General features: G+C 38.5%; 1 protein-coding gene across 1 annotated transcript in view; it reads left to right on the top strand.

The window, feature by feature from the left end:
* The first annotated feature begins 283 nt into the window (after positions 1 to 283).
* The window catches only part of LOC134678767 (protein nervous wreck), a 52,638-nt gene continuing 28,668 nt past the window's right edge, over positions 284 to 24,253 (top strand). Inside the window, exons 1-9 of the mRNA XM_063537466.1 lie at positions 284 to 373; positions 7,589 to 7,732; positions 17,503 to 17,588; positions 18,583 to 18,727; positions 21,149 to 21,285; positions 21,692 to 21,845; positions 22,293 to 22,358; positions 22,793 to 22,954; positions 23,580 to 23,765. Of these exons, the coding sequence (XP_063393536.1) occupies positions 353 to 373; positions 7,589 to 7,732; positions 17,503 to 17,588; positions 18,583 to 18,727; positions 21,149 to 21,285; positions 21,692 to 21,845; positions 22,293 to 22,358; positions 22,793 to 22,954; positions 23,580 to 23,765 (1,101 nt within the window). The 5' untranslated portion in view covers positions 284 to 352. The remainder of the gene's footprint in view (positions 374 to 7,588; positions 7,733 to 17,502; positions 17,589 to 18,582; positions 18,728 to 21,148; positions 21,286 to 21,691; positions 21,846 to 22,292; positions 22,359 to 22,792; positions 22,955 to 23,579; positions 23,766 to 24,253) is intronic.

Raw genomic sequence — 24,253 nt, 5'->3', positions numbered from 1 at the left:
GTTACCAATACCAAAAATGCAGACCTCATCATCCGCTTTCATTCGGTGATAATAAGTATAGGGATAAACAAAAAATTGAGTAAAAACAAGGGTTTCTTTTACAATACCGATACAGGACTCTAAAATTGCCATCTCTTCCTGGAATTGCCATCCCATTTTTCTTCGCTAGCACATCACACCATACGAAACAAAAATGCACGTCTATGGTAGGGTGCGTGGGTCGGTGCGCGCACGCGCGGCGCGGCGCCGCGGCCGTCGCGGGCCCACGGCTAGCGAGCGGCTATCGCGACGCGGACGAGTTACCCACCGCACGCAAGCGTGCGCGGCCATCGATCGGGCGAAGGCAGGCACCATGCAGCCGCCGCCGAGAAAGGTAAGAAAAAATACTCTTACCATAATAAACACCCCTCCAAATTAACTAGTATTATTCACTTAATATTACATTATTCAATATATGTAACTCGCGCATTATATAATGTGATAATTGCGCAATATTTGGGGGTGCGTTGCTGTGATTTAACTTTTTTAAGGCGATTATAATGTAGTTATTTTATGTGCATTTTTGTGAGGAACTCGCAATAAAATAATATCTTAAAGGTGAAAAAATAATGTCCTAAAGTTTGACAGTTAAAATCGATAAAAAAAAATTAAAATGTCTACCTTAATTGTTCTAAATCTGTAACAGACTCGACAGGTGAAAATCTCGTGGCAAGGCAGTGAACGATACCTGAAACTGTTATGACTTAATAGTGATTAAGTTATGCGGACGAAATCAATATGTGTAAATGTTTAAATAAAGGAAATGAAGTAGGTAACTATAATATCCAACTAAAAGTGTCACTTGGTATAAAATTCATTCATAAAATTGGGCAGCGTGTATTCGACGCAGAGCATTAGGCCGTAAGGAACTAAAGAATCGATAGCTGCAGCGATTCGAACCATCCACGAAAATTGTACCTAACTCATGCTCGTTTTCAAATAAGCAGCTCAAAAGGCCAAAACACATGATATCCGCTTAAAATTTTACAAGTTCAAAAACCTTCAATAAATACGTTCAAGCAGTTTATGCATTGGCTCAGAAAGGTCCTCAAAACGTCTAGATAGTTTCTTAATTTAAGCTCAAGCTTATTTTTTTAGTCCAAATATACAATTCTGACCGAACTTACTTGATTGTGAGCGCACAGTACGAGTACTTAGGTAAGTAAAGTTCGATAATCCGACAACAGTTGCGGAGTTTATTCACAGGTTACTAAGTTCTGGTCTGGTTTAACTCTTGCTAGCGGAGTTCAAAGTTAACATTTATGGGCACCAAGTTACTATTTCGGGTTTTGTAACAGAACTAGAAATTACAATTAGCTGATTGCAACGATTTTGTATTTAAATCTGTTTGTAAACTAAAAAGAGTTATTGTTTATCTTGTTTAGACATTATATTTATGTGCACTAATATTAACAGGTACTAAAAGTAGCGGTTATTCGTGTACGGAAAAAAATCTGATTTAAATAATTAATAATAAATTACAAGTTCTTTACATATATTTTTCGTATAATACTTCATATTACCTACTTAACACCAAAGATATATTATTTTTTGTTCAGGTAAAGTATTATTTTGATCTTTTCCGTTACGTTCAACATGACGCATATTTGATTAATATCTGGGATGGGAGACCGAGCTTTGCTCGGAAAACATATAAAAACTCAAAAATGCTCGTTTCCCCAGAGATAACACCTAGCTAGATCGATTTATCGCGCCCGAAACCCCCCATTAATATAGCAAATGTCATTGAAATCTTTAGAGCCTTTTCCGAGTTATATATAAACAAGAATTGCTCTTTTAAAGGTATTAGACAGATAAAAAACCGATTTACCGCCCCGAACAGTCAGTGTCGCGAAGTTAGAGGTTTGTAGGGCTTCATTGAGCTTACAAAGAGCACATTTTCTTTGAAGAGGGCTTAGTATTCTTGTCTTGAATGCGCTAAAGTTAAAACAATGTAAGCGCTACTAAAGATAAAGCAAATTAAATTCGGAAATGTTATTTGTTTTTAAAAAATGTTATTGAATTTAAGTGTAGGTAGGTACAACAAAAGCTCTTTCAAATAAAACTGCTTAAATTACTATTTTATTTCGGAGCGCATATTTCCGAAAATATTACCTATATCAAAAAATGATTTTAAGAGACCCTTATTCATTTTGAAAGACTTATCCAACGATACCCCACACTTTCGGGACAAAGTAAAAAAAAAAACCAGGCAAGTGCGAGTCGGACTCGCGCACGAAGGGTTCCGTACCATAAAGCAAAAAAAAAACGGAAAAAAATGCAAAAAGAAAACGGTCACCCATCCAAGTACTGACCACGCCCGACGTTGCTTAACTTTTGTCAAAAATCACGTTTGCTGTATGGGAGCCCCACTTAAATCTTTATTTTATTCTGTTTTTAGTATTTGTTGTTATAGCGGCAACAGAAATACATCATCTGTGAAAATTTCAACTGTCTAGCTATCACGGTTCGTGAGATACAGCCTGGTGACAGACAGACGGACAGGCGGACGGACGGACGGACAGCGAAGTCTTAGTAATAGGGTCCCGTTTTACCCTTTGGGTACGGAACCCTAAAAACGAAAAAAAACTTTTTGTATGGGAGGTACCCTAAAAATTTTTTTGAACTTATAATAGGTATTACCGTTTTGTCACAATGCATGATTTATGTATCCATGCCAAATTGCAGCTTTCTAGCACTTACGATCACGGAGCAAAGCCTCGGACAGACAGACAGACCTGGCGGAATTATGAGGGTTTCTAGGTGACTACGAAACCCTAAAAAACACAAGACATTGAGCTTTTCTTGATACTTCAAAGTTAAAATGTAAAATCTCACGTGATTACTTCAAGCGACGTTGTGTTAAAGTGTTAATATTTAGAAATCAACGAACTAGATTTAAAACTGAACAAAAAGATTTATTCGTTTTGTAAGTAAATAACAATATGGATTTAATTACCTTTAAATAAACTTTCATGATCATAAGTAAGCACCGCAACAAGGTGGTAGGATAAATACTTAAGTAAGCTCACATGTGCTCACTCCATACGTGACTTTCCTTGCTTAATAATTCCTTACTTAATAGGTAATAAGTTGTATGGGATCTAGGCTAGAACTTTATTATTAAAAGGTGAAATATTATCATATATCTACTCGTATACTTAATATAAGTTTTCGCAAAACTTATTATAAATGGGATATTATTTTATGCATGGATTGAGCATTGTTATTAGGGAAAGCAAATCGGTTATTTTTTGTATGGAAATAACCGTGGTTTCGGTTAATAACGGATTATTTCCATACAAAAAATAACCGAAAATAACCGATTTGCATTCCCTAATTGTTATAAGCATAAGATTTACTTATTTCTCCATGGTACTAGGTAGGTAGAAATGTTTAGAACATAATCACTACTACATATAATATCGATTATCGCTTTGGGTATCTCATTGTTCTTTTAAGTGTTTGTATTAGAAATGCGTCATGATCATCCATAAGTTATATACTATGACATTCCACGGGTAAAGGTACCTTATGGCGCTTACTCTGTTATTAATGACGCTCTAATACTAATGCGATGCTACGCGGCGTAACCGCCAACCACCATAAGGTACCTTTCCCCGTGGAACGTCACATATCTTGTTATTTATAAGGTGTAATAAAGCGCTCGGTATACAAGAGAATCCAAATGAAGCAAGGACCGTGAAGGGCGTTCGCGTGTAGAGGCTCGTAGCACTCGCGTAGCACTCGGCGGTGCTACGACGCGTGCTGTAGCATGTCGACATACTTACAGTCATACAATTCATCATTCATACAATTGTACCGCAGAAATAGAAGTTGCCTAAGTACAGTGCGATGCGATATAAAATAGTAGGTAGAAATTAGATCTACATATCTAATTAGAACTACAGTTTGTCAAAGTACTGTCTCATTTCAATCATAGACAGAGAGAATCATACTATCTTTGTCTTACACTAGTACTAGCACCCAAAAGAAAAGGATGAGTATAGTTTTCCTGGTTCTCACTGACTGTCAAATTGGTTTGACCAACTATAATAAATTTCCATACTAAATTGTTGCCATGTTTAAGCATTATACGTCAAAAATGTGACAGTTACGTAGGAAGTGGCGCCCTTACTAATTTACGACAATTTCTTGTCGGACTATACCTATCTTATTTATTATATTATCATATCAGAGCGGAATATATCAATAAATATTTACTTTATTTAGAGGGAGGAGGATATTAAAAGCTTTAATTTATGTAGTAAGTAAATATTCCTACTTCGTTTTTGGCGTGTCTTTTGAAGTGAAAACTTCTTTAGCGGCGCTGTGCACTTTTTGTGATGGGGAAAAAACTGTTAACCTCTAGCCGCCCAGAGACCTATAAAAAGGTCTCCTGTTCCATTGTAATTAGAACTTTGTGTTGACAAAATAAAATTTCATTTTGCTTAGCAAGGTTTGACCTATGGGCGGCTAGAGGTTAAACTCGCGACAGGTCACGTGACCGTAAGATTCGTAAGACGGACACGTGACCTGATCGAAAAACTTACAATTGAGTTTTCACTTCTGCCGGCACTCCCGGAGTGCAACCTGTTCTTCTTTTTTAATGTAAATCACTCTTGATAGTTAAGTTACGACAATTATGTAACAATTGTAAATCATATACGATCATTTACCTACATTGTTTTGCTTTCATAAGTAACAGTTACTAACTTTTAAAAAGCGTTTTTTTTTTCGATGAAAAGATATGTCAAAAGTGTTTACCTACCTTTTTTCTAATGCTAAAAAAACGGTGTATATCAAAGTTGCATTCAATGCAAAATTGAAATCTAAGTCGGTATGAGAAATTCCTGCATTTGCATATTACCTATCTCTCCCTTCTTTCGATTTTCGTTCGCTACGGCTCGTGCGACTTGCGACAGCGGCAGCCATATTAGCCCTTTGTTCCACCCAGACAACCAAGTTTGATAACTGGTTAACTAGACGCATTATTTCTTCCGCGGAGATAACCAGTTATGTGAGTGGAAGTCTATAGGTAATTCCATTTTTTTATCAACCGAATTTAGCTACTAGTTGTCCAGGGGGAACGTACTTTCCGCGTAAAAAACTGGTTAACAACATGGACTAAGATGTCCTTGAACATAACTGAGAACAAACCAAAACCTATACTTAACTAAAGATACATGTGGCATATTTGGATAATCTCAAGCGCACGACTACGTTTCAAATACAAGAAGAGCGTAAAAGGCGCTTACTATAGTTGTAAATTGAACCCACCCAAAATATTTTTCAGTAAGTTCACATGTCGTAAATGACGCCAATAAAACAACAGTTATTTACGATACAAATGCGGAAAAGAGGAAATTCGAAACGAGTGGCGATAAATTAAAACACGACCCAAGTGTTTTAAATCGACACGATTTGCAAATTACTTATTCGCACGTGTATCGTACAACGTTTTACAGTACATATGGCCCTTTAAACTTTTGACATACGCACGGAAAGTGCTGTTTCCCGCACTAGTGTGGGAAAGTAGAACCATGTATCGTAAAACGAGGTGAGTAGGTTTCGCGGGGAGAGTTGGGTTATGAATGGGGAGAGAAGGTTTGAGAGGGGGGTGAGAAGGGATTTTAAGGCTACTGCTACAAAAATTATGTATTCCGATTTAAAATGGGGCTATAGTAATACGCATAATAAAAAAAAATCGATCCAACAATCTTCCAAAATCACCTTTGTATGAAAAACCCTCTCACCCCAAATACGAGGCACTACGGGGTGAGGCGGGTTTTCCTCTTTATCATCAAAGTTATGAAATGGAACTACCCAAAAATAAAATACAAACTAAAATATATACGATATAAACGCCCGAACCACTTATACACACCATACACCATTATGTTTTCACATGTAAAAATACAATTTTATCGAGGTTTGACTATCAAAGTCAAATTTCACCCAACTCACCCCATTTTACGGTACTGTAAAATATATTTTTGTCTGTACGTATAAAAATAAGTGTGTTCGGGTTTAAGATTTCAAAATGAATTTTATAAAAGTTCTCAACTCTGATACAAAGTTTTCTTTGTTTCGAATCAATTCTTATTTTTCCTTGCTGGTTGTTCTGAGAATTAAAAACTGCCCGTGACTTAACTTTTGGATCTCAATAATAGGGGTGTACCTACTTTATTACTTTCTACTATTATGTCCAAATCGGATAAAAAACTTTGACAAGGCTTTTGACAATAATAAATGACAAACCTACTTATACAAACTTTCCTTAATAAAAGTTCTGCTAAAAACAAAGAGAGCGCCTTTGAAAATTGTGTTTTTTTTTTAATTAAGAGCTGAACTTATTTTGTAAAAGGAACATTTATTTACCTTATGTCTCACTTAATGATTCATAAGTTGTGATCATCAGACATATGTGTTTCTTATTCTGTTCGTTTAGTATAAACACTGGTAGGTACGTCATAGAAACGTACAACAATGTTTAATATTAGGATGCCGTCCATTTGGATGAATCCATTGTAACGGCATCCATTTGGAAGGCTCGTCAGTGGCCTGCTTTACTTTTTACCCTGTGGTGCTGTTATGATGCGCAATTAGTTTTTTTTGCTGTTCAATTAGGTTTTAGATTAGGTTGGTATTTTTTGATGATTTTAATTATAATATAGGTTTTTTTTTAGGGTTCCGTACCCAAAGGGTAAAACGGGACCCTATTACTAAGACTTCGCTGTCCGTCCGTCCGTCCGTCCGTCTGTCTGTCACCAGGCTGTATCTCACGAACCGTGATAGCTAGACAGTTGAAATTTTCACAGGTGATGTATTTCTGTTGCCGCTATAACAACAAATACTAAAAACAGAATAAAATAAAGATTTAAGTGGGGCTCCCATACAGCAAACGTGATTTTTGACCAAAGTTAAGCAACGTCGGGCGTGGTCAGTACTTGGATGGGTGACCGTTTTCTTTTTGCATTTTTTTCCGTTATTTTTGCTTTATGGTACGGAACCCTTCGTGCGCGAGTCCGACTCGCACTTGCCCGGTTTTTTTAAGTACTTAACGTGCGGCATTGATAACATAACCTAACACAGTGGAGGACTCTAAGAGTTTTTTTTATATGGAGAGGTATTAGAACATTTAACATATTGATTTGTTAACCACCGTATTGATATTGGTACGGGGCAAAATTTTACTCGTGTAATATTCAATGTAGGGGAGACCGAGGTGAGTTGTGACAGAGGAGAGTTGGAACATCGTCGATTTTATGGAATCTATTAACTAGAAACTAGGTCGCAACTCGCAACAGTGTGCGTTTGTTAGCTCGTAACTTGAACTAACAAACGCGCGCTATTGCGACCTAGTTTCTAGTTAATAGATTCCAAAAAATCGACGATGTTCCAACTCTCCTCTGTCACAACTCACATCGATCTCCCCTACAATTATAACGTCAAACAATTCGTGTCACAGTGGCGCCGATTGTCACAAGGCGCCCATACTATTAGCTGAATAAATTATCGGCAAACCTAACGAGCGGTCCTTTTCCAGAGTAACTACACCAAGTTCCTGAAGAACTTGCACACGGAGCAGATAGCCAAGCTCCACGCCAAGAACCAGCATGAGTGCGACCTGCTGGAGGATCTCCGGACCTACACCATCAAACGGTCGGCCATTGAGAAAAGCTACTCCGAGGTACGTAGCTTGGTTATTGATGGCTATTGATTGCTGTCGACTCCCAGATGTTTGACGACGGTCCGGCCTAGTGGGTAGTGACCCTGCCTGTGAAGCCGATTGTCCTGGGTTCGAATCCCAGTAAGGGCATTTATTTGTGTGATGACACGGATATTTTTTTTTTATAACTATTATTATAGTTGTAGGTCCTCGCTTTCAATACGGGCGGCCTATAACTTTTATTACTTAGTTTCATTAGTTTTTATGAATGTATTATTATGCAGTTTATTTAGGTACCTATATAAAATATTATATATAATTATATGTGTATATATATATTGGGCACTTTATTTACGTATATAACATATTATATAACAGATATTTGTTCCTATGTATTTAAGTATTTATTTATTACATTATTATATATCGTTATATTACTTTTCTTTATTTATCTTTCTTCTTAGGCTAGGTCATTTATAATATGAATATAAAAGTAAAATATAAAAACACTTATAAAACAATAAAAAATACATATAAACACATTATAAAAAACCTAACCTATTATAGGGTGCCGCCGGCAGCGGGCAGGGCCGTTATATTATTATTAGTCATGGTTGTTTTCTATGTATTTAAGTATTTATTTATTACATATATATATCGTTGTCTGAGTACCCACAACACAAGCCTTCTTGAGCTTACTGTGGGACTTAGTCAATCTGTGTAAGAATGTCCTATAATATTTATTTATTTATGCTTGAATCTGGAAATATAACTAGAGTCCGTCTATGCAACGACTTAAACACGGCGCGATTCGGTAAATTAATTAACTAGATACGGTATAGTAAAGATATTTGACGTCCCACGGGTAAAGATACCTTATGGCGGTTGGCTCTTACGCTATTATTAACGCCACTCTAATATTATTGCGGCGCTATGCGACGTAAGCGCCAGCCGCCATAAGGTACCTTGTGCCGTGGAACGTCATACCGGGTGTGGCCTGTAACAAGAGCAAATAATTAAAACATAGATTGTACTTCTCAAACGGTGACACTTTTGTTCTACAACTTTTAAAAATTATGAAGTATTTTGACTCTCTATTTTTCATACAAAATAAATATTATCTTCAATGGACGCCATTGCCACGCCATATCATTGTGATTGACGTTGCTTGTCACGCCTTAAACATAACAAAATTCGCAATACATTGTGTCTTAGAATAAACTTTAAAGTGTATTAAAAATCAAACCACAAGTTATTTTTAAAAGTCGCTGAACAGATGTTGGTCAGTATGAGGAGTACACCCTACAGTTTAATTTTTTGTTCATATTACAGGCCACACCCGGTATATCTTTACTATTTCAAATCTAGTGAATCTCTAATTTATTTCTCGAATCGAGCCGGAAATGTCATCATGAACGTCATATTTTTTATGCAAATTTCTATGAGAAACTGCTGTTAGGTATAGAGTCAGCACTATTTCCTTACTTCTATTTCTCTATGTATCAAACTGACGTAAATATGTGTGTTCGAACTAAGGTTCGAACTGGCCTGTAGCTACTCGTATTTAATGGTTAATGAAGAGCGTAATTTCAAGCCAGCGTTTCAATTCCGGCGGCCTAGCCAAGGTTACAATCGACTATCACTTCGACAACGAAAAGCATTTATGTCTCTCTATCACTTTTCCATTAGTGCGACAGTGACAGTTGCGTTTCGATCGCTACGGAGCGTATTTAAGCGATCGGCATCTTAGATACGCGGCCTGGCGTTATGTTTCGTTCGATATTGAAACTACTCGTATGCAAACATCATATTAAATATATCTTCGAGTAGCTACTTGTTTTGCGAATTACGTATGACATAATCGTATGTGAGTTTTAAATTCAATTATGATTATAAATATTTTATTCTATAATCGCCACGACAAGCTTACCGTGTACATGAACTTTTACCGGGAAAGCTCCACGAAGGATATAGCGTTAGTACCTATTAGGGGTGGCGTAATGCCCATTGCCCATATCGGATGAAGTTCTCGGTAGCTAACGGCTCGATTTGGGAAATTAATAAGAGATGCACTAGATATGAAATAGTAAAGATATGTGATGTTCCACGACAAAAGTTACCTTATGGCGGCTGGCGCTTACGTCGCAAAGCGCCGCAATAATATTGGAGCGACGTTAATAATCGTAAGCGCCAACCGCCATAACCTTTATCGGTGGGAAGTCACATATCTTAACTCTAATTCACTTTTCGAATCGCGCCGCGCGCCGTAAGTGTGATGCTTGTTTACCTAGAAATCTGCAACGAGAAGAGCATCCTGGAACCGTGTCGAAAGTTGCACAAGTTTATAACGTGTTTCAGTACAGTCAACAACAGAGCTATGAATACAGGCAAAGTGCCAAAAATATGTATACACAACCTTAATGTACAGGCAATAAAGTACTGTACTGTGGGAAATTATTAAATTGATTTGGATAAAATATATATCGTCTTCTGACAACCTTAATTAAAAGTCAAATTATTAGATTAAATCTTCTTCTAAGGCCCACTTGCACCGTTCCACTAGCCCGGGGTTAACCGGTTAAACCTGGGGATACCATGGTTACCAGTACAATTTGACAATGGGTTAACATTTTAACCGCCTAGCTCCGGGTTAGTAGGATGGTGCAAGTGGACCTTAGAAGCTTAAATCAACAAGCATCATTTGAGATTCAGAGCAACTAGTATGATAGTTTGCATCCGACAAAAACCTCGAGGCACATGATAAATTCTCGTACTTTTTGATCCCTCACGCTAGACCGGGCCAGGGCCGGGCGGGAACTTCCGGTGCTAGCACCACGGGATAACCGATCAGCCGTTATAGAAAAAGACGTGCCGGACGCCTCGGTCCGGGCCCGGCCCGGTCTAACGTGAGTCATCCCTTACTTTTCAGGCCGGTTACGCTCATATCATACACAAACTTAATTTTGTTTATAGAGTCAGACCAAGAATAGTCTGCAGCGGATTTGATAGCCCACGCAGTGAAAGTGTTACTTTAAACGTCAAACTTCTATGAAATTATGACGTATAAATGACACTAGCACTAGCGTGGGCTATCAAATCCGCTGCAGACTATTCTTGGTCTGACTCTTTTTGGTCCGCGTCTAGACCAATCGCGCTCACAACACAACTCAAAGTTACGTAACACTACTCAGGAAAGCACCCTCTAAGACCAAACGCGGGAATGTCATGACAAGTCATGTCATTACTCATGATAGTGTCGGGGCCGTCTAAGTGTTGCACATAGCTGACGACAGGAAATAGATGTGGAATTGAATAGTTGATATTTGTTCGTGCTGTGACCGTGTTACTGCGGGGTAGCAGGAAATAGGGTCAGGGAAACAGGCGTAGGCACCACCGCACTTCCTTTCACGATTATAACTTTTATGTGTACTCGATAGAGCTTTATACATTTTTCACCACACCAGTTGGTAAAGGCTTACTTTGCATTTCAAAAACTGATAGCAAAAGTCGAGTTGTTTTCTTATGTTTGCTGGTATAATTGACTTTTAAATGATGATTTTGGATGATAAATATTTAATAACATTCATATTTGGATTTGATTTTGTATGATATTATTGATATTTTACATTTAATATTTGCTTCGGTTCGAAAGCATCGCGTGGTCACGGATCAGGCCGCGTAGCCAAGATGCCAATCGCTTACGCTCCGTAGCGATCGAAACGCAACTGTCACTGTCGCACTAATATGGAGGAGTGATAGAGAGATATAAAGCTTTTCGTTATCGAAGCGATAGCGATTGTAACCTTGGCTAGGCCGGCAGTCGTCATAGAAAATGAGATGTCGGACGCCACGGCCCGGGCCCGCCCGGTCTAGCGCGAGTCATCTTTTAATTGCACTTTGCCGAAGAAACGCCAAAATGGGATAATTGAATTATGTTTGAATTTAAACGAGAATTGTGGGCGAAATAGCTGTTCTAGGTACCTACCTACTTATTTGCTGTGAATGGAATTGGTGTGGCGCTTTCAAACGGAAATATCGCACTAGATTCTCTGGCAGATGGTTAATCAATGCATTGAATTGTTACATACTCTTATATGAAAGGGTGGTTCAACATCCGTTTGTTGTTATTCTGTACCGTCAGCCAGGCGACAATCGTAGGAAAGTTTGTTTCAAAAAAGTTTAACCGTAAATAGTCAAAATACAATTATACTTGTATTTGTTTGAATAAAGAATAAACATTTTACATAATATATCCAAAACTTTGTTCAAAATTAATTCTTTTTACATAATATATCCAAAACTTTGTTCAAAATTAATTCTGTTTACGTTATGTGATGTGTATAAAATAATGCTTTATTTTCGTGACAACACGATTTTTTCTCGTTATCGTCATAATATCACGGTTTATTTACTTAATTCCTTGTATAAACTGTGTGTTCGCGCGAACTGTACATTTTTCTCTCCTGTGGGCAATAGTTAACAGCTTGTGGGCATGTAAGTAATGATTTTATCATAGTTTTCCAAATAAAAGGAGGACCTTTTCACGTGGATAAGGATTAAATAAGAAAATTAACCTTTATAGCCCTTAACTCTTGTTTATGTCTACAGGAAAGACGTAACACAGTTTTCTATTTGACCCTTTCATATCCCGAGCTTGTCCGAAAATCGTTATCGACGCTTTTAAATTAATTAAATTCTAAGCTTTGAAGTACTTTTACTTACCGTAAATGAGATGTAAACCACAGATTCCGTAAAATAAGAATTTCTTCATCAGTTTTTAAACACTGTCAACATTTTTTCATAAACAAGTTAGATATTTCATTAATTTCTGTCTATTTCAAAAGAAATGGTGTCATACTGTCCATGACTGGTTTTAATTTGTTAGGTAAGTACTGTATCTTTAATTAAACATGCTAAAAACCTAAAAGTCAAATAGAATATTAACCTTAATAACAAAACTTCCGTGAGACACAGACATATTAAATATATTAAGAACGGATGACACTCCTCGGTACGGAGTGAAACATGTCGAGCGTTTTTCGACTTAAAATACGTGAGTGACCCGTTCTTAATATATTTAATAGAATATTAACCTATAAGATAAATAGAATTATCAATTAACAACGCACAAAGCGGTAGATATTTTAATGTCTCATGATAGTCATAATTGGTGGCGATAGCATAGTTTTTAAACTTTTTATGGTGGCTGGGCGTCAATGTAAGTAAATTATTATTATTATTGTTTACTTTCTTTTGGGATCGAATAGGACCAAATGGCGGGAAAGAGGGGAGGCCTTTGCCCAGCAGTGGGACACCTACAGGCTAATAAAAAAAAAATAACTTTCTTTTGGGTAAAGCTTGCACTCTCTCACTCTAAATTATGCCTTAATTGGAGTAAAATAGGAATATGCCCGTTAGCGAACTTCGGTGTTCGCGGTAGGCTCGGGCACCTAACGCGACTGTCGTCTATGTCGTGTAAACCATTTATCGGCATACCCGAGGGTAACTAACTACAAAATTGCATTTTTATATGGGAAATAAAGCGCCGTCTGCGTTATTAATTAAAAAAATAATTGCGTTTCTTATCGGCTTCTTCTCGGGTATCTTGTTCCGTATATCTAACTACTCGTGTTCATGTGCCGTCGGAATTGAAAGAAGACGAGTATTCCATGATTTAGAATAAATCTGAAAAATGCTATCCAAAATAGTACCGAGAGCCGATCTCTGAACTGAATTCCGTTCAAATAGAAAATTCTAGGCGAAATGAAAGGAGATTGCATTTTCCACAATTTATTTACTTAAAGATAATTTTATTTGCGGAAAAGGGAACGGAAATACGATATTTTCAGGCTTTGATCCCATGGAGTGCTGTGTATTTTGATTGTTATAACAGGTTATGAATTTGATCTGGATTTATTAAGGATATGACCTGTCAGCATTAAGGACTGATTTATACGAAGCGAGGACTCGTATGCGAGTTTTATTACATTGCGGGTTTTGATCGGTCGGTTGAATTGGACGTAACCAACAGTCCGCAATGTAACTAAAATCGCATGCGAGTTTCCGCGCCGTCCATATCGTTATCGTATCTTGGTGATGTCTAAAACATGTCTAATAGTTGTCTATTTCAAAATCCGAATAGGGACCATACTCTGAAAGTGACAGAAATATGACAGAAAGCTTATTTTTCGTTGACGTTTCTTCATGGTTTGGCTTAAAATATTATTAACAATGTTAAGGAAAAAAATTGGAGCCCTAGCATTTTAAGAATCGTTAAAGAGACATACTCTAACTAAACATATTACCTACCTACTGGAGAACGAAAAATAGTGTTCTTTACCTGCTTTTGGTAAGCACCTTTATTTTCCTATATTTATCATTTTCTCTTTATTTGGCTCTGCATTTGCTCAAATAATATTTTGCGTTGCTAATTAATTATACCAAATTGCGCTGCATGTAGATTGTTCATGGCCTCATGCGAAATTAGCAAGCGAATGAATTATTAACTTAAAGGAGCGGCCACATCGCTGCTCAAAACTTATTGACGCACCGTGTGCAATATGACAAAACACAACGCATGAATAAGACGCGTTACTAGGTCTTATCTTATCTTATCTTATAAAAATAAGATAAAAGTTTCTTTATTGCACATAGAAAAAGAAAAGTTACACAGGTATATTAATAGTAGGTATTAATAGTAATGCGTATAGCAGTGCATATACAGAAATTGCAGAGGTCCCCGCACTAGGCCAGGCCTGTATCGCGGTAGACGAGCTTACCATATTGTGCCATGCCTTAAGCTACATAAATTACATAATATATAAAAGGAGAAATACAAAATGATTTAGGTATTAATGCACAGTCACCTGCAATAATATTTTACTCTCCGAAGGCCGCAAAAATATGTGATACGCTGTTATGGCTCTTCAAATAAGATCGTGTCACATATTTTTGCGGCGTTCGTTGTGTAACATATTATTGCAGGTGACTGTACAGGCTTGGAATAGTAACTAAAATACTTCTTAAACTAATTTCCCATAACTAATTTTATAAGCAGAGCCTCCGCTTCCTTGTATGTTAGTGAAAAGAGGCAGGTAAATAAAAGTTTTTTGGCATTTATTACATAGCTGTTAATTATTGAACTAAGTCGATTTGTTACAATATTGTATATCTACAATATTACTATCGTAGAGCCGAGTACATCACCGAAGCGTCTACCAAAACCGGTGTTTACCCTATACTTACGCTGCGTTAACTGCGGGTGTGGTCGGTTCTAGACTTGTTACATTTTGACAGTAAAATTTAGATACTTACTTATTTAGTCCTCAGCCGATATAGAAATTCCTTGAGTAACTAAAAATTCGCCAGTTCTGTGTTGAAGGGCTTCCCTTTGCTATCGTTCTATTTGCCTGTATTAGGGTCAAACAGATCACTGTGTTACGTTCTTTCCTGTGGACACACACAAAGTTAAGGGCTATAAAGGTTAATTTTCTTACTTAACCCTAACCCACGTAAAAAGGTCCTCCTTTTATTTACAGAACTATGATAAAATCATTACTTACATGCCCACAGGCTGTTAACTATTGCCCACAGGGGAGAAAAATGTACAGTTCGCGCGAACACGCTAGTTTTCTCTCCTGTGGGCAATAGTTAACAGCTTGTGGGCATGTAAGTAATGATTTTATCATAGTTCTGTAAATAAAAGGAGGACCTTTTTACGTGGATAAGGGTTAAATAAGAAAATTAATCTTTATAGCCCTTAACTTTGTGTATGTCCACAGGAAAGAACGCAACACAGTGATCTGTTTGACCCATTAGTAACCGTTTTCTGCCGGCGACCTTGTCTGCGTGGAATGGTGATGATGATTGAATAAGACTTCCCTAAAGGGGCCCACAGATTACCAGTTCGCCGGACTATATCAGCCTGTCAGTTGCTCGGAGCTGTTCAAATTTTGCTTTTAACCGACAGGCCGACTTGAGGCCGTCATCGTCCGGCGGACTGGTAATCAGTGGGCCCCCTTTATACCTATGTTCTCCGGACACAAATTCTCTATCAACCGAATTTCATGTATAAGTCGGTTCAGTGGTTTCAACGTGAAAAGGTAACAGACGGTTAGATAGAGTTACAGTCGCTTTTATAATGTATGTACCTTATGTACACAATTTTACTGCCGTTAGTAAGTGGACCTGAACGCCAGAGGACCGCGGCAATAATCTAATATTCTATTATGTACCTACGACGTTGTTATCCAGTCTGTTCGGATATAATGAAACTTATTATCCGGCAGTAACTATCAGGTAGCCGTATAACCTGGTTATTTATTAATTATTAATTATAAGCGTATCTGACTTTACATGCCACGAACAATATAAGTACCTAAATAATAAATTACGAAATCTGGGTCATTGTGACATTAAATGAAAGCCTTATTTTCGCATGGAGGCAAAGTTGAGTCTATGCATTAGATTTACCAGATTGGCTACATAGGTACGAGCAGGTACGAGTAATAAACCACTGCCTGATTCGAACTTTAAGATACATCAATTAATAGATCTAGAAACGATATGGATTAGATGTGTCAGTGTCAAAAGTGACGTTTTGTTTGAAAAAACTTCACATTTGACACTGACATATCTAATCCATATCGTTTCTAGGTCTATTAATTGACGTACCTATCTTAAAGTTCGAATTGGGCAGCCAGTAGCGGCTAATAAAACAAGATCTTCATTTGATAGGTAGGTATTGCCTTGATATCAGTATCAGCAAAGAGTGGTCCTGTCATAATAAATTTTGTAGTCACAGTAAATTTATTGCCATCTATCGACACACGATTAAACCACAAAATTAAAATGAATACAACTATCAAAAAAATGTATATATACATACGAGTATATGAATAAATTATTACATATAAAATTAAATTATTATAAATTATTATATGGATATTAACCTGTCTTATGTACAATAAAGTGTTTACATACATATATTTTTTCTATATCATTTCGCTCCATGTTCTGTCACTGGTACCTAGGTGTTAAAATTGTTAAATATGAAACGGTGTCGTCAACGCCATCTAGCCGAGCATAGGCCAAAGGTGTGTTCGCCATCTATTCGAGAATGACTTTTTTGATTTCTGAGGCACGTTTTTTTCTTAGACTCTATTCATCTTATACGGAGTTACATAAGTCTTTGGTATCAGCAAAGAGTATTTAGATTTCATATTCTCTTTGGTATCAGCTGGTACTCGTACCTTTAATAAAAATAAAATATATTAGAAGCCTTTGGAGCCTTCTAAATCATATTTTATTCACTTTCTGTGTGTAACACTGGTGTAACAGCGGTGGGTTAGGTTTAGGGAATGCAAATCGGTTATTTTTGTATGGAAATAATCGGTTTTTAACCGAAACCGCGGTTATTTCCCTACAAAAAATAACCGATTTGCATTCCTTAGTTAGGTTGTTTTAAACAAGCATCTATGTATATTGTTTGCGTGAAGCTTGCGGTAGGTATAGGGGATAGACCGAAGTGAGTTGTAACAGAGGAGAGTTGTGACATCGTTGATTTTTTGGAATCTATTAACTAAATACAAGATGGCAATAGCGCGCGTTTGTTAGTTCAAGTTACGAGCTAACAAACGCACACTGTTGCGAGCTCTCTAACAGTCATTACATTCCAAAAAATCGACAATGTCACAACTCTCCTCTGTCAAAACTCACCTCGGTCTCCCCTACCTATCGTACCTAGTTACAAAACTTACAAACGCAACTTAATACAAAGTTTTTGTTCGCAGGCCTTGCTGAAAATATCTTCAGGGTATCTCAGTAAGAAGATCCCAAATATCCCGGACATCAAAGTCGACGGAGCGGAGGAAAAATGGTATTTACCTAATATTTTTAGTTTACTTAGGGTGGTAGGGTGCAACCGGCACTTACTATGGTCTGTCACCGTTAAAGCGTTCACTATAGTTATTTAAGATACATTGATATTGATATTGATATTGATATTTATTGAAATTAAATTTTACAGCATTACAGCTAACACCAATGTACTGTAAAATTAAGTAGAAAAATTAAGTACCTAAGTAATAATAGAGCGATTAATAAGCTAGCTATTGGATGTTTGTTCGAAAATACATGTGCGAAAAAGAGAAAATTCGAAACCAGGGGCGATAAATTAAAACGTACACGACCGAAGAGATTATTCTTCTGCTTTAGTAATAGTTACTGATTCTTAAACAGCGTTTTTCAATTAAAAGACATGTCAAATCGCTTACTTTCTTTCTAATGCTAAAAAAACGAACTATATGAAGGGACCGATAATTATAGCAGTCACCCTAGTTTCTATATAGACCGACCGCTTAAATGAGTCCCCGCCTGCGCGGTACGGGGGCGACGGGCAACGGGGTGGGACGACGAAGGGTGGCGGGGGAGGTGCGGGCGGGTGTACAGCTGCCGCTCGCACGAGGACTCATTTAAGAGCCCTTCAACGTGCACACTAGCGCCACAGCTAAATAATCGTGATTATTTAAATATAACGAAAGATATTGAAAAAAGGGGGCCGCTACGTACTGTATTGTGTATTTAAGTACCTTTAGTCATCAGTTACATCAAACTAGTTTTTATGTTGCTGGATTTGTCAATCTATGCGTCCAAAGTTAAAACGGCCGTTTTTGTTTTAAGTTCCTAGAACGACGAAACCAGCACGTAGCATACACAATACAGTACGTAGCGGTCCCCTTTTTTCAATATATTTCGTTAAATTTAAATAATGACAATTTTTTAGCTGTGGCGCTAGTGTGCACGTTGAAGGGCTCTTAAACGGTCGGTCTATGACTTTTCTTATATTTAAAGGTTGTCTTATTGTGAAACAGGAATATGTGGAACGTGTGGCGCACGGTCCTGGAGGAGAACGAGAAGCTGGCGCGCGCGCGGCTCGCCGCCGTCGAGGTCTTCCAGCAGCAGATCGCGGACGAGGCTAAAATGCTGCGCCAGCACAAGATCAACGTCGCCAAGAAGGTTAGCGCCTTCCGAGTGGGCTTCAAATATTAGCTAAGGTCAAGATGTTAAGCTCAAGAAACCCAAAAAATTCAAATTTCTAAATTATTTATTCAAGTAGACTTAAAAATAAGCACTTTTGACAAGTCATTTAAGTAGGTATACAAATAAAATATAACAAACATTCAACGAATTTTAAACAAGAAGTAAATGAATACAATTGGTAACAATTAATAAATTAGTAGAAAAGCAATGTCAAAATTACATACAAACAGGGAATAAAATGTTAACGCGAGAAATAAACCAAACATAAATATCACGAAGTTAATTCATTCCCAGGCAGTTTTGTCATTAATATAATCTTTGGTACTATAATAAACTTTACAAATTAACTTACTTTTAATGTATTTCTTAAATCTATTCATTGGAAACAAGTCCAAAAAAACACCAAGAAAATTTGTACACAATATATTATTATAGAGCACGGAGTCTCGTGTATGCCTCGCCGATGGCGAGGTGATCCAACAGCAGGTAGCCCGTGTCCGACCCGGAGCTTCCGGCGCATCGTTTTCTACGGAAAGCATCACGTGATCGCTTGTCATGTCATAGAAAAGTAAGCGATTTCGTACATAAGTTCCGAAAAACTCATTGGTACGAGCCGGGGTTTGAACCCGCGACCTCCAGATTGCAAGTCGCACGCTCTCACCGCTAGGCCACCAGCGCTTCCAGGTGGTAGTAGGTACATACATACATAGTTTACATAGCGCGTAACACTCCTATCATTCCTCGTTAAGATCACGACAAGTTAATTAAATTACTTTCGCTCGGTTGTGATTATAACATGAAAGGACTATAAGCCCTGTAATAAATACCTTGCCAGTTTTCTTACAATTACACCGTCACCTGACGTGTCCCACACGGTAATAGAGCAGTTACACCTTCAATTACCTATTTTTACTGATTGTGGGCCTTGTACCGGTCTCCTAGTTATTGGGGTCGTACTAATTACATTGATACAACTTGTAGGAGCTAGGATTCAAACCTATGACTATTTCTGGCCACTTATAGTTTTAATAATCATGCAGATTAGGCATAAATAGACCAGGGATGTTGCGGATGCAGATTTTTTACTACCGCGGATGCGGATGTGGATATTTAAAAGCTCTGCGGATGCGGATGTCAAGATTAGGTAGGTACTAAGATGTTAAATGTTACATTTTTAGTAATTTTATTTTTTATGTTTAGTATTTGAGCATTTATAGGTGCTTTATGTTTAATAAACAGTAACTAGGCCGACTTTTCTGGATCTAGACGATTTCGTTATACTGGTAATGACGAAATTACCTAGGACTTACTTATTTTTTTTATTTATTTATTTATTTAAGAAACAAACAGTCTTTCATAGTTATATATAACACTGGAACCTTTCTTAAAACTAGACTTACAGTTTCCTTAATGAGAATATTTGAACATCATGTTTATTAAGTAGTTTCTACACAGTAAAACAGAGCTATTTTTGCGTGCAAAAACAAAACACAAAAAAGAAAAAAGATGAAAATAAAAATAAGAGTATTATAGCAACCTTATGGTATTGTTACCAATTTTTACTAGCTGAAATCTTGAAAAGGTTTTGTTATTTATTAATAAAGAAATTATAAAAAGCAATAACATCTAATACTGAGATTATTTCTTTATAGCGCCAATCTTGGGTTATTAATTATTACACTGCATAGATAGTGTTTTAAATCTATTAAGTTTCTCACAGAAAATATCAAGGCTCAAAAATTTCTCGTTGTACAACCTGCACGCCCTTCTAACATAACTATTTACTACTTACTTACGCCGCCGCTAAGACGTTCCTGTACCGACTTGTTCGGCATCCGCATCCGCATAAGCTCCGCATCAATTTTAAGCGGATGCAGATGCGGATGTTGATAATAATGCGGAAGTTCCGCGGATGCGGATGCGAATATTCGCAACATTCCTGAAATAGACTATACACAACTATTGTATTGGTCTAAATTGACATGTGTGCGTAGCATTGTCATTTAGCCCCGTTTATGCAATGCATAATACAGTGATCTATTCGACGACGTCGCTGGTCTCGGCCGCTGTTTTGTCTCGTTGTTCAATTATTCTTATTGCTAACATTGACAAGATCGAATATGACCGTCATATGACAATAACTAACATACTTTGCCTCCTGCCCTCCTGTACTAATCGGGCAATTCTGATTTTAATAATAGGTACTTATGTACACTGACAGTTATATACCTACCTTAGTAACGAAATATTTTATTACAACTTCACACATTGTTACGATACAGGTTCAGAGAATAGCACGCCTTACCGCTAGACAACTAAGGCCACCAATACTTATGTTTGTGTATGAGTCTGTATTATATAAAAATATAAAAACTAAACCTAGTCATTTGTGTGCAGTGCACGGACTCCCTGGCGCAGGCGCACAAGGAGCTGCAACTCACAGTGATCGACGTCGACAAGACCAAGAAGCTGTACTTCGACGAGGAACACACGGCCCACGACGTCAGAGATAAAGCCAAAGACATCGAGGAGAAGTAAGTTCTTTTATATTTAAGAGCCAGGAATATCGAGGAATGGCTGGGTAAAGGCCTCCTCCTTCTTCGGTCTTGAGCAGTCTCCGAGTGAGCCGAAAAAGTGTACCTACATTTTGACTGTCCATATTTTTCTAACTATGACGTACGAGTACCTACGACCTTGTGGGAGCTACGGATATAGTACGGATTTAGTTATTATTGCGACAGACAGACAGCGACAAAAAAGACATTGAGAAGCATACAGAAAGTTACGGGTTTGATCACTCACGGCCATCGTTGATTTAGATTATGTCCATCAATTTGCTAACCATTTAATTGTCATTAGTCAGTTTGGTCAGCGCACTTAATTTTTCCTTCAAATAAAAAAGTACCTTACTCGTTTCTTACCAATTATTTTTTGCCGTAGATTGAAGAAGAAGAAAGGTTCTTTCTTCCAATCGATAACCTCGCTCCAAAAGAACAGCGCCAAGGTATCGTCGCGTCGCGATCAACTCGAGGAGAAGTCAACGGGCGCTAGGAACGACTATCTGCTCAGCATCGCCGCTGCCAACGCCCATCAGGTACCAGACATAAACCTTCTTGCAATGAAATAAGGTCTACCAATGATCAGTTAGAGTCAGACCATGCCAAGTACATATTTACACCAAGTGCTACGTCAAGTATGGCACTATATAGGATAGGTATAAATATATTATTACTGCCAACATAGCCAGGCCGCGTAGCCAAGATGCCAATCGCTTACGCTCCGTAGCGATCGAAACGCAACTGTCACTGTCGCACTAATAAGGAAGAGTGATAGAGAGACGTAAAGCTTTTCGTTGTCGAAGCGATAGCGATTGTAACCTTGGCTAGGCCGGCTGATCAGAGTCTATGTGTCTTGCTGTTAGTAGAACACTTTCCTTTGCCACGTGTTGATTGATTCTCACGCATGTACTTATTAAGTGGGTCACATGGGGTTTTTCAGCAATATGAAAGTAGGTACTTACATATTATATTTTTGCCCTCAGAATCGCTACTTCCTCGTAGAACTGCAGACCTGCATGCAGAACATGGAGTCAGCCGTATATGAAAAGGTGAGAAATGTATAAATGTTGGTTTATCTATATAATAAAATAATTTTGAAATTGTGATTTTAATCACCTTGGAGCCAGTAGGTATATTTTCTTTTTTTCCATGTATTAGCTCCTAGATAAAATTGAGAAACAAGTGTATTTTTATTCTGTTAAAAAAAAAAACAAATCTTTCAATTTAGGTTCCAGAGTTCGCGATTAGGAGTAAAATAGAATAGTATGGATCATTATATCTTGCGCGTGATATTATATCGTACACTACATGTAAAATGTTTGTAAAATGTACAGTCAGCAACAAAAGTTGCTAAGCGGGCGAGATGTTCAAAATGATCTTGGCGCGACTTTATTGTTAAGAGAATAAGAGCGTCTCAAGGTAATTTTGACCACCACGCCCGCTTAGCAACTTTTGCTTCTGACTGTACCTATTTATCGTCCAGGTGTCAGAGTTCCTGACCCTCATGGGCCGCACCGAGCTGCTGACCTGCTCCGCCACCCAGCATTCGTTCGGCAAGATCCGGGACCAGGCACAACAGCTCACCCGGGACTATAACCTGCAGTGCGTGTATCTCTACTACCCGGTGCTGAAGCAACACATTCAGGTTACTAGTATTGTCTTATGAATATTTTACATACTTACTCCAATGACCCAAAATTGGACTTGCCCTCCGATACAAGCCAGAGCCACTTTTCTCGGTCCTGTCCTGCGCTATGTCTTGCAAATTGTTGAGTCGGAAGTCGCGCAGATCTGAGTCCGTTATGTCGCTACAACAGCGATATCAGAGGCGTCCTCTCTTTATTACAGTTATTATATACATTAGCAATAAGGTTATCTCAATAAATAACTTAAGATGGCGAACGGATGAATATTTTTCGTTGATCTCCCGTTGATGTGGGAAAAATCATAAGTTCTCGAATACGTACAATGTCAACTTTTGATATTATTAATCCACAGTTAGGTGACAATCAAACCAAATGATATTATCCACAGTGGATCGAATCAACATGCAATAAAATCAACTATTGATTTAACGTGGATGCAAAATCTGGCAGTTGTACATGTCGAATTTGACCCCAGTACAAACGACCACAGTTTACCTATACATGGGTTTATCTGTACCTAACTAAACTCATGCAAAAATTCCCCATGTGATGCTAATATGTTTTTGGTATAAGTACCAAAAGTAACAATGGATCACCAGTACTCATTCGTATTTTGTTGAACAGTACGACTACGAGCCATGTGACAACGACCCCGTCGACATCGTTACCATGGAACACGAGTCCGTGGCGCAGACGCTGGCGCAGGAGGCGCGGCGCTGGGCCACGCGCGTCGTACGCGAGACCGCGCTGGTGCGGGACGCCACCCGCAAGCTGCACTTATACCAGGCCATGCGGGAGGCGGGACAGAAGGTGAGCGACCATGGAGCCCGAGTCCGTGGCACAGACGCTGGCGCAGGAGGCGCGGCGCTAGGCCACGCGCGTCGTGCGCGAGAATGCGCTGGTGCGGGACGCCACCCGCAAGCTGCACTTATACCAGGCCATGCGGGAGGCGGGACAGAAGGTGAGCGACCATGGAGCCCGAGTCCGTGGCACAGACGCTGGCGCAGGAGGCGCGGCGCTAGGCCACGCGCGTCGTGCGCGAGAATGCGCTGGTGCGGGACGCCACCCGCAAGCTGCACTTGTACCAGGCCATGCGGGAGGCGGGACAGAAGGTGAGTGACTATGGAGCCCGAGTCCGTGGCACAGACGCTGGCGCAGGAGGCGCGGCGCTGGGCCACGCGCGTCGTGCGCGAGACCGCGCTGGTGCGGGACGCCACCCGCAAGCTGCACTTGTACCAGGCCATGCGGGAGGCGGGACAGAAGGTGAGTGACTATGGAGCCCAGTTATACCTTTCGTT

Source organism: Cydia fagiglandana, chromosome Z, assembly GCF_963556715.1.
Source record: "Cydia fagiglandana chromosome Z, ilCydFagi1.1, whole genome shotgun sequence".
NCBI classification, from domain to species: Eukaryota; Metazoa; Arthropoda; class Insecta; order Lepidoptera; family Tortricidae; genus Cydia; species Cydia fagiglandana.
This window is presented reverse-complemented; position numbering and strand designations above follow the sequence as displayed.